Consider the following 10,931-nt stretch of genomic DNA (forward strand, 5'->3'; position numbering starts at 1 on the left):
GCCCTTCTTTGGACGATAAATGACTTTCCAGCTTACGGAATGTTATCTGGATGGAGTACAGCTGGGATCTTAGGATGTCCGATATGTTTGGAGAGGTCAAAGTCATTTAGATTAAAACATGGAAAGAAGCCCAGCTATTTTGACTGTCACAGACAATTTTTACCGCCAAGTCATCCTTTCAGAAGGAATAAGAAAGAGTTCACCAAGAATAGGACTGAAAGAACGTGTCCACCATTGAGGTTGACCGACGATCAAATTTGGGAGCGTGTGTAGAACTTTCCAACTGTTGCTGAGAACCCGCACGGCACGACTTTTGCGTACGGAAGTACACATAAGTGGACAAAACGCAGTATATTTTGGGATCTACCATATTGGAAGGCGAATCTTATTCATCATAATCTTGACGTCATGCACATAGAAAAGAATGTTTTCGACAATGTCATAAATACTGTGATGGATGTCGCCGGAAAAACAAAAGACAACTTGAACGCAAGAAAAGATATGAGAGATATTTGCGATCGGCCAATACTAGCTGTGGATGCAAGCAGCAGGGGACCAAAACCGAAAGCAGTTTATATATTGGATAAGGAGCAGAGGCGAGTTGTTTGTCAATGGTTGAAATCTGTGCAGTTTCCTGATGGATATGCTTCGAACCTCGGGAGATGTGTTGATTTGAATGAATGCAAGTTCACAGGTTTGAAGAGTCATGATTGTCACATCCTGATGGAATGACTAATTCCAATAGCTTTGAAGGAAGTTCTACTGAACTTTGTATGGGGCGCCATTACAGAGTTAAGCAATTTCCTCCATGATATTTGCTTGATAGTGTTAAAAGCATTGCACATGGAAAAACTAGAGAGAGATATTCCAATTATTCTTTACAACTTAGAAAGGATATTTCCTCCAGCGTTTTTTGATTCGATGGAGCATCTCTTAGTTCACTTGCCTTATGAGGCCAAAGTTGCAGGTCCCGTCCAATTTCGATGGATGTATCCATTTGAGAGGTAATATTTTTTTTAAAATACAGTTCAAATTAGTTTATCATATAATATGTTCCGATAAGCTTCTTTCTATTTCAACTAGATTCTTATATCATTTGAAGAAAAAAGTGAAGAATAAGGCACGTGTTGAAGCTTCAATTTGTAATGCATATATTGTGGAAGAAGTGACAACATTTGCATCATACTATTTTGAGCCGCACGTTCAGTGCAAGAGGCGGAGAGCAGGCAGAAATGATGAGGGTCCCATTGATCTCAATTGCACAGCATTCTCTATTTTCAATTATCTGGGTCGACCAAGCGGCACATGTCAGTTTCGTTACTTATCAGGCGAAGAATTTCATGCAGCCCGTACTTATATTTTACTGAACTGTCCAGAAATCGAGCCATACTTCAAGTAAGTGTAAATTTGCAAATATATGTTTTGTGTGTCAAATATTTGCTAATATTTATATGGTTTTTAATATTAGGATTTTCCAAACTGAAATGTTTGGACTACAACCAAATGAGTTTGACCGTTTGTGCGATGAACAATTTGCAGCATGGTTCAAGACATATGTAAGTTGCCTATGGACCAAAACCAAGTTATTAAAATTATATACATCATTTAGTATAATATATATTATTGACTTTGCATGTGTAATCTTAGGTTCACAGTAATTATGATGAAATTGGAGGGCAAGGATTGCTATATCATCTGTCATGGGGTCCACAGTTAAGAGTTCGAAGTTGGCCAGCATATTTCATAAATTGATATAATTTTCATACTCAAGAATATGGAATGGGAAAATCCACAATGAATAGTGGTGTGTGTGTTCGGTCATCCAATGGTGGCAGTTCAGAAGATGATTTTTATGGTTTGTTGGATGAAATCATAGAGATAGAGTACCCTGGACCATTAATGATGCGGGTTGTGTTATTTAAGTGCACGTGGTTCGACCCGTCAAAGGAATGAAGGTGTATACGAAGTTCAATTTGGTTGAAATAAATCACAAGAAAAGGTATATGAAGTACGAACCATTTGTCTTGGCATAACAAGCAATTCAAGTATGTTATGCATCATATCCTAGTTTGAAACGTGACAAAGCTGATTGGTGGGCTGTATGTAAAATCAAAGCACGGAGGAAAATCGAGGAACACTGGAAGGATAGAGCCTACCAACAAGAGGAAGTGTGTAACACGGTTGAAATTGAGGAATATAACATACCAACTTTACGAGATCCGTGTGGAGCAATGATAGATGTGGATCCAACTGAAATTTGCGAATTAAATGTACAAGAATGTTCAGAATCTGATTTTCAGACAGATGACGAAGACGAGGACGAAGACGAAGACGAGGACGAAGACGAGGACGAAGACGAAGACGAAGACGAAGATGAAGATTAAAATTTTTGTCACAAAACACTATAGATGTGTAATTATTAATGCTACAAGTGCTATTTTGGTTGTTATCATTATTGTTCTTGTTATTATTGTTATTGTGCTTTTTTATTATTGTTATTGTCGATTATTCTTTTTATTTTAATTGATCGTCCGAAATTTTGTCCCTAAATGCCGACAAGTCATATATTATTAACATGCCCTAACATTTCCGATATTCTAATTTCCATTGCAAACTTTGAGATGCCAAAATTTTGGACTTAAAAAAAGACGTAGCAAATTTAGGACCCAAATAAATGAGATGCTAAATTTTTGACCGAAAAAAAGACGTCACAAATTTACAACGATCATGTAGTATGTCCATATTTGGTCCATATTTGCGACGGACTCAAGCTGTCCGTCACAAATTTGCGACGGACTCAACCTGTCCGTCGCAAATTTGCGACGGATTTTTATTTCCGTCGCAAATTTGCAACAGAATTTTTTTTACGGCGCAAATTTGCGACGGATTTTTATTTCCGTCGGAAATTTTTTGTCGGTCGAAAATTTGCGACGGACATAGAACGTCCGTCGCAAATTTGCGACGGACCGGTATAGTCCGTCGCAAATTTGCGACGGACGTTCTATGTCCGTCGCAAATTTTCGCAAATTTTGCGAGGTAATTTTTACCATTCGAAATTTGCGACGGATTTTTTTTTACGTCGCAAATTTGCGATGGATTTTTATTTCCGTCGTAAATTTTTTGTCAGTCGAAAATTTGCGACGGACATAATTTAATCCGTCGCAAATTTGCGACGGAAAGTGGAGTTCCGTCGCAAATTTGCGACGGATCAGTATAGTCTGTCGCAAATTTGCAAGAGACTGAACCGGTCCGTCGCAAATTTGCGACGGAAGTCAACTGATCCGTCGCAAATTTTGAGACGGACTCAACCTGTCCGTCGCAAATTTTGCGAGGGAATTTTTTCCGTTCGAAATTTGCGACGGATAATTTAATCCGTCGCAAATTTACGACGGATTTTTATTTCTGTCGCAAATTTGCGACGGATTTTTATTTCCGTCGCAAATTTGCAATGGATATTTTTTTACGTTGTAAATTTGCGACGGATTTTTATTTCCGTCCGAAATTTTTTGTCGGTCGAAAATTTGCGACGGACATAGAAAGTCCGTCGCAAATTTGCGACGGAAATTAAAGTGTCCGTCGCAAATTTGTGACGGAACTCCACCTTCCGTCGCAAATTTGCGACATTATTACCCCCTCCCCCCCTTCCTCGACGCCGCCCAAGCCCGATCTGCGCTGCTCCCACGCCGCCGTCGCCGTCGCAGCCGTTGCCGTCGCCTCCCAGCCTCGCAGCTGCCCCGCAGCCTCCCCGCCCGTCGCCGCGGTCGCCCCGCAGCCCTCTTGCTCGTCGGCGATCGCCGCCGCCCGCCCCGCCCCGCCTCCCGCCGTCGCCCGCCCCGCCGCGTCGCGCCCTCACCGTCGCAGCCGTTGCCGTGCCGTCGCCGCTCAGCCCTCGCAGCCCGCCCGCAGCTCCCTTGCCCGTCGCCGGCCACCCCGCAGCCCCTCGCCGTCGCCGGTCGCGGGCCGGCCCGCCCGCAGCCCACCCGCCGTCGCCGCCCCGCCCGCGGCCGCACCTCGCCCTCGGTTCTGCGCTCGCCGCTCGCGCCACGTCCGAGCAAATGCCCGAAGCCTCACCGCCCGACTGGGCAGACCGACGCCGTCGCCGCTCGCGCTCGCCGCTTCGCTGCCAGCTCGCCTCACGCCGTCGGCCCGCGGCCTCCGCCGTCGCCGTCGCCGCCCACCATCGCCCGATCCCGAGGCTCGCCGGAGCAGCCCCCGCCCGTTGCCGCCTCGGGCCGGAGCATGGCCACCACTCGCCGGCTAGCCGCCGGCGCGCCGGCTCGCCCAATCTTGCCACCCGCCTAGCCCGCCTCTAGTCGCCGACGCCGCCACTGCATCCTGCTTCGACGCTTGTCATCGCGAGCCGCCGCCCGACGCCGTCGCCGCCGCCCGACGCCGTTGCCACCGACCGACACCATCGCCACCGAGCTCCGCCGTCGTTTGCCCGGTCGTGGCCGACCACCTGGCCGACTAGTCACCATTTGGGCCTACGCCCGCGCCGGGACCGCCACTGTTCGATCGGCCGGTTTTTATTGTCCTTGAACCAAGTAAGTAGCTCCCTAAACCCTAGTTAGTATAATTAGGTAATTAGTCGGACTTGTTTAGGGATTATTTATGATCACTTTTCGTTGGCTAAGTTACGGGTCGATTTCAGGATTGCATGTGGCTTTGATCGATGGTCGACTGGTTAATTTGTCTATTATGTGGATGATTAAGCGTTAAATGACGATAGGGTGATTGATTAAGCGTTTTCACAGAAATTCTTGAAAATTGAACAATTCTATAAAAAATCATGAAAAATTACGGAAAATTAAAAAAAACGGTATATGTTGACGACAAATATGAGATTTGATCGTAAAAGTTTTTTAAAATTTTTAAAAAAGTAAAATTTCATAATATCACAAAATGGCAAAAATTAATAGTGACCACCCATTTTGAGTGAAATTTAGATTTTTTAACGTTCCGGGAAAAAAAAATTAAAATATTAAAAATTTTCATAACCTTATAAAATGGCTTAAAATAAATGTGGTCACCCATTATGAGGGAAATTTTTATTTTTTTTGGGTGAAGACAAAAATTAAAAAAATATAAAATTTCAAAACTGCATAGAATTGCCTAGAAAACATGTGGCCATCAACTTGCAGTGAAATTTAAATTTTTTTAGGTGGCCAAAAAAAATTAGAATTTAAAAATTTTCAAAACTTCACGGAATGGCTTATAATACTTGTGGCCACCCACTTTTAGTTATATTTAATTTTTTTAACATGCCCTAAAAATTATTAAAATAAAAAAGGACAAAAATTTTGGAAAATTTACCTAATAGCTTATACTACCTGTGGCCACCCAATTTTAGTATGGAAATTTTTTTTTATTTCACGGGAAAAATTTTATATTAAAAAAAATAATTTAAAAATTCGAAATTTTTTTAAATTTCACAACTTTATAGAATGTCTTAGAATATCGGTGGCCACCAACTTTTAGTGAAATTTTTTTTTTAGGTCCCAAAAAAAATTTAACAATAATAACAATTTTTCTCTTACAAAACTTTACAGAATGACTTAGAATACCTGTGGCCACCCACTTTCAGTGAAATTTAAATTTTTGTACGTGGTCAAAAAAAATTTAATCAAAATGAATGCGATTCATATAGTGATGTTTGATACCTGTGGCCACCCATATCGTGCTCATATATTGATGTTTCATATCAAAATGAATGGGATTCATAGTATATTTGTTTGTAGGAAATTGCACGTCACAAGCACTCGACATTGGCTCATTTCAAGGAAACATTTTCTCAGTCTTTCCATCAAAATGGTAAGCTTCGTCATGTACATCATTATGTGTCCGTAATACGTGTCAATAGTTCTTTACATATTCGCATAACCTTCCTACTTGTCAGTATAAACGTGGAGGTCATTCGTATAGAAGACAAGTCTCTTCCTCGTCCTCGTCCCCGGCCCTTTCCTCTTCCCCTGTTCCGTCATCTAACCCTCAACCACAATATGGTCCGTCACAATATGGACACGTTGGCCCTTCCTCCAACACTCAACAACATGTTACGGGACTTGGCCACATGCGAACTAAATCTCCTCCAGTTCAATCTCCTTTAGCTCCCTCTCCTTCCGTTCCACCCCATTATTCGGCGGAACAATCGAATATTGACGGAAACACAGGTCAAGAAGATAACCGATTCTTCATATGCCCATTTGGAGATTCGTAAGTACTTCATTTTTATTTTAGTATATGTAATATTTATGGCTTTAGATATTGATGTCAACTGAATTGTCAATGTTGCACAATATCCGTATGATTGCAGATTCACGGATGCTCCGTCTGTTGTGAGGGAATTGAACAAAATAGTAAGAAACTTTTGGATGGGAGAATATATTACTTACAGAAGTATTCCACTAGAAGTGAAAGAAATGTGATGGAATGAGTTCAAGGTAAGTTTTACATATTTTATTTTCTCACTAATTAAGTTTGGTGTAGTATATTGATGGTCAAGAATGATGTAAAGGGACCAGAACAACTCTGTAGTTTTCGATACCTAAAGGACCAGATATTTTCCCCGACATGAACTTTACAAAATCTGTCTATATTTGTCTGGTGCATGGTTATGGATATGTGATCATCATAATAACTTTCAATTTGTGTTTTTATTCATTTCAGCGGAAGTTCAAGTGGGAGGAAGCGGAAGACAATGAAGTGAGAAGAATTTTCGATAAGAAAAATGGTGATTTTATGTGAAATGTCATGAATAGAGCGAAGATCAAGCAAGTGAAGCCGTCTTTCTTTACAGCTGACAATTGGGCGGCAATTAACAGATTTTGGGCATCTGAACAGAGTCGGCAACTCTGTAAGCAGAATAAGAAGAATCGAACTTCTAGTTCTAGTGATGGGTCAGCCACATATGCTGGGGGCTCTATCAACATTGTGGAGCATCGCAAACGACTGGTAAGTTTGTTAAATGAGTTATAAGTTAATTTAATTCAATTACTCATGTTTACATTTTGTAGGCACAAGAGTTGGGGACGGAACCGACATTTGCAGCTACATTTGAACGCACATTTCAAAAGAAAGATAAGACATGGACTGGCGATCGAGCAAAAGCTGTTAAGGTACGTAAGGTTATACTTTGGCTTATATGTAAACTATAATGAAAACCGTGAATGCTTTCAATATTTATGGTAGATATATATATATAGTGATTTTATTTTCATCTACATTGTTAATGTAGGAAAAATATGATCAACTTTTAATGAGCAGTGCTAGTGGTAGTGATGATTGTCCTGAGTCCGGGCCATCAGTTGATAATATGGCATTATGGATGGAGGCAACGGGTGGGGTGAAAAAAGGAAAAATATTTGGGATGGGATCGTTGTCAAGGATGTACATGCCGAATAATCCTGGAAGTTCATCATCCACTGCGACTGGTCGAAGGAAGTCACGACAAGACGAGCAATTGACCCAAGAAGTGCATCGTCTGAATAATTTACTTATTCAGAAGGACGAACAAATAAATAACTTGGAACAACAAATGAGACTCGTTATGCGACACCTTAACCTCAATCGCTATGACGATCCTCTTGTACCTCCAGCCAATCCAATAGGTGATGGGCACAATGATGACCAATACATTGATGCCGAGAATGCTGATGACGACGACGACGACGATGATGGTTTTCTCCAGACTTTCTAGTTAAAATTCTCAAAATCGGGGGTAAGCTTGCTTCGTAATCTTGGTTTTACATAATTTCACTCATATTCATATGTAAGAATATTTATGTTCGTCCTGAAACGTATTTTTGTTAACCCTCTTGTTATTTTACACCAAGTTCCACATCCATGCATAAACGCTTCTTTTATATTCTGGACTGATTTATGTATCGACATTTCCTCAGGTCTCGACAAAAGTGACTACTTTTGGTGTCCTGCCATCGTACCAAAGCTGCGTCTTCTTGTGTATGATTTTTCTGCATCTTCTATGGTTGTCCCGTCTCTTAGTTCATGTTTTGAATGTATTGTAAGATTGGATATCAAATAGCATTATGTCAGACTCTGCAACTTTCCTTCAGTTATTTGTTTTAATTATATGTCATTGTGGCTGGTTTGTCAGAATCTACGGTTTGTTCGTTTTTCTGTTTCAATTATATGTCATTGTCTCCTTTGTTTGATATGGACAAGAATTTATGGCCGAAATGATGTAAAAATAGCGACGAATATTTTAAGCCGAATTTTGCGATCATTACAGTTCGTCGCTAATTTGCGACGAATACATTTTGCAACGAATTTTGCGACGAAATTTGCGATGAAATTGCGACGAAATTTGCGACGAATTTTGCGACGGATTGTATTCGTGGCTAATTTTGCGACGAAATTTGCGACGAATCTGCGATGAAATTTTGCGACGAATTTGCGACGAAATTTGCGACGAAATTGCGACGAAATTTGCGACGAATTTTGAGATGAAATTTGCGACGAATTTGCGACGGATTTTGCGACGGATAGCGTTCGTCGCAAATTTGCGACGAAATATTTGCGACGAATTTTGCGACGGATTGTATTCGTGGCTAATTTGCGACGAATTTATTTTCGTCGCAATTTTGCGACGAACTTTTAAATTATCGGTCGCAAAATTTTGCGACGACCTAGTAGCGATGGAATTTTTTCCGTCGCAAATTCGATTTGCGACGGATTTTTGCAAATTTTCCGTCGCAAATTTCGTCGCTAATCCGGTGTTTTTTTGTAGTGATTTATGGCAAAAAAATATAGACAAACCCTAAATATTAGAGGGTGTAAATATCTAACAAATTAAATTATTTCTTTTGGAAGTTTTGTGACAAAAATGTAAAAGAAGATAAACTTTTACTTGTGAAAAAAGAGTGAATACTGAATACTTCGATGCTCGAATGTTTAGCGCTCTGTTGTTCTCCAAAACAGGAAAGAGAGAATGGAGATTGACCTCTCTCATTATGTGGATGCCAAAGAGATAAATAAGATGGACGACACTAACAAAAATGCCTCTTGATTTTCTCAAACATTATGACCAAAAAAATAAATAGACAAACCCCAAATATTAGAGGGTGTAAATACATACAAAATTAAATTATTTCTTTTGGAAGTTTTGTGATGAAATTGTAAAAGAAGATAAACTTTTACTTGTGGAAAAGAGTGAATACTTAATATTTCGATGGTCGAGTCTCTAGCGCTCTCTTGTTTCCAAAACATAAAAGAGAGAATGGAGATTGACCTCTCTCATTACGTGGACGCCAAAGAGATAAATCAGATGGACGACCCTAACAAAAATGTCCCTTGATTTCCTCAAACATTTATGACCAAAACAAAAAAAATAGACAAACCCTAAATATTAGGGGGTGTGAATACCTACCAAATTAAATTATTTTTTTGGAAGTTTTGTGATGAAATTGTAAAAGGAGATAAACTTTTACTTGTGGAAAAAGAGTTAATACTGAATATTTCGATACTCGAGTCTCTAGCGCTCTCTTGTTCTCGAAAACAGAAAAGAAAAAAATGGAGATTGGCCTCTCTCGTTACGTGGACGCCAAAGAGATAAATCAGATAGATGACTCTAACAAACCGAGAAAATATTTCCTCAAAAACGAATGGAATCCCTCGTCAAAGGGCTACTTTTTGGGTCCCACACCCCCACGTCGCAAGCCACATGTCGAGCAAACAGAGGGATCTTAGCGACTATAAAATCGTCGCGTCATCGACACCACAGTCCATCAAAACCTTGTTCAATTCTGAGTGAGTGAGAGACCGTGAACAAAGAGTTAAACTTTGCATCTTGGTGTTGGGATTCAAGAGGAAGCAACAGAGAGGAAATGGACAACTCTAAGATGGGCTTCAATGCAGGGCAGGCCAAGGGCCAGACTCAGGTCCAGCTCTTCCTCAATCAATTAGCCCTGCAACATTACGTGTCCTACGTTCATTTCTGTTGTCAGACATCTGAAATTTCTGCTCTTCTTGATGTGATGATACAGGAGAAGACCAACCAGATGATGGACAAGGCGAGCAACACTGCTCAATCCGCAAGGGATTCCATGCAAGAGGTTCTGTGTATCTAAGAACTTGTTGCTCCTTTCTCCTTTTCTTTTTCGCCTTCTTTTATGAATGATTGTATTTGCATTCGACAGTTCATAGTTTGATGAGTCAAGTAATCGAGTGCCGCGTAATCTAGTGATCTTGGGTCTTGATCTTGCTGTGTCTCTGTGCAGGCTGGCCAGCAGATGAAGGCCAAAGCACAGGGTGCTGCTGATGCAGTGAAAAATGCCACCGGGATGAACAAATGAAGAGCTCCGATATGGCTGAATAAATAATTAAGCTCTGATTATCTTTTGCTTTTTCTTATTTTTGAGGTCGTTTTATTGTCGTTTCTTCTTGTCAAGGTCTTATTATGAGGGTCCCTTTTCTCTTTCAGTAGTTCTTTTCGTTTCTTGGTTGAATGAAGGGGGCAACTCTCTGTGTTTGGGAGTTCTCATCTCGCTTCATAAAGTCTCAGGATGTAGTTGCCTTTTGAGAATGTTGTGTTCTCTCTCATAATGCTATTCTGATTTTGCTCTCTCTCTCTCTCTCTCTCTCTCTCTCTCTCTCTCTCTCTCTCTCTCTCTCTCTCTCTCTCTCTCTCTATACACATGAACATGTGTATGTGTGGGCGCAAATTGTGGACCATTGTTTCTTCGATTGCTGTTATCTCTTGCGCGATGCAGTGTCTGAGACTGATACATGGATTTTGACATAATGCACCGTTTTCATTATACAAGCCATTCTTAAAATTTATTCCTAAAACTATTATTATTCTAGGGGTAGTCGTCATTGCTGAACTTAATGCGGACATCGCATCCGCAGATGATAAGGTTCCAAAGATCAATAGCTTTTATGAACGAAACTTTACCAAGGAATGCACAACAGAT

At 40.7% G+C, this 10,931-nt stretch overlaps 1 protein-coding gene across 1 annotated transcript; it reads left to right on the top strand.

The window, feature by feature from the left end:
* The first annotated feature begins 9,732 nt into the window (after positions 1-9,732).
* LOC115674063 (stress-induced protein KIN2-like) lies at positions 9,733-10,581 on the top strand. The gene is made up of 3 exons (XM_030596385.2): positions 9,733-9,896; positions 10,002-10,070; positions 10,236-10,581. Exons 1-3 carry the CDS (start codon positions 9,843-9,845, stop codon positions 10,308-10,310), a joined length of 198 nt encoding a protein of 65 aa, XP_030452245.1. The 5' UTR covers positions 9,733-9,842; the 3' UTR covers positions 10,311-10,581.
* Positions 10,582-10,931: the final 350 nt, after the last annotated feature.

This window comes from Syzygium oleosum, unplaced genomic scaffold (assembly GCF_021117445.2).
Source record: "Syzygium oleosum isolate NSW1041296 unplaced genomic scaffold, Sole_v2.1 Sole_v2.19, whole genome shotgun sequence".
NCBI lineage: Eukaryota > Viridiplantae > Streptophyta > Magnoliopsida > Myrtales > Myrtaceae > Syzygium > Syzygium oleosum.

Coding starts and splice junctions, on each gene's coding strand:
- LOC115674063 (XM_030596385.2), top strand. CDS start 9,843: ATGGACAACTCTAAGATGGGCTTCAATGCAGGGCAGGCCAAGGGCCAG. Junction 9,897..10,001: donor AGGCCAAGGGCCAGACTCAG/GTCCAGCTCTTC, acceptor GTGATGATACAG/GAGAAGACCAACCAGATGAT. Junction 10,071..10,235: donor CAAGGGATTCCATGCAAGAG/GTTCTGTGTATC, acceptor GTCTCTGTGCAG/GCTGGCCAGCAGATGAAGGC.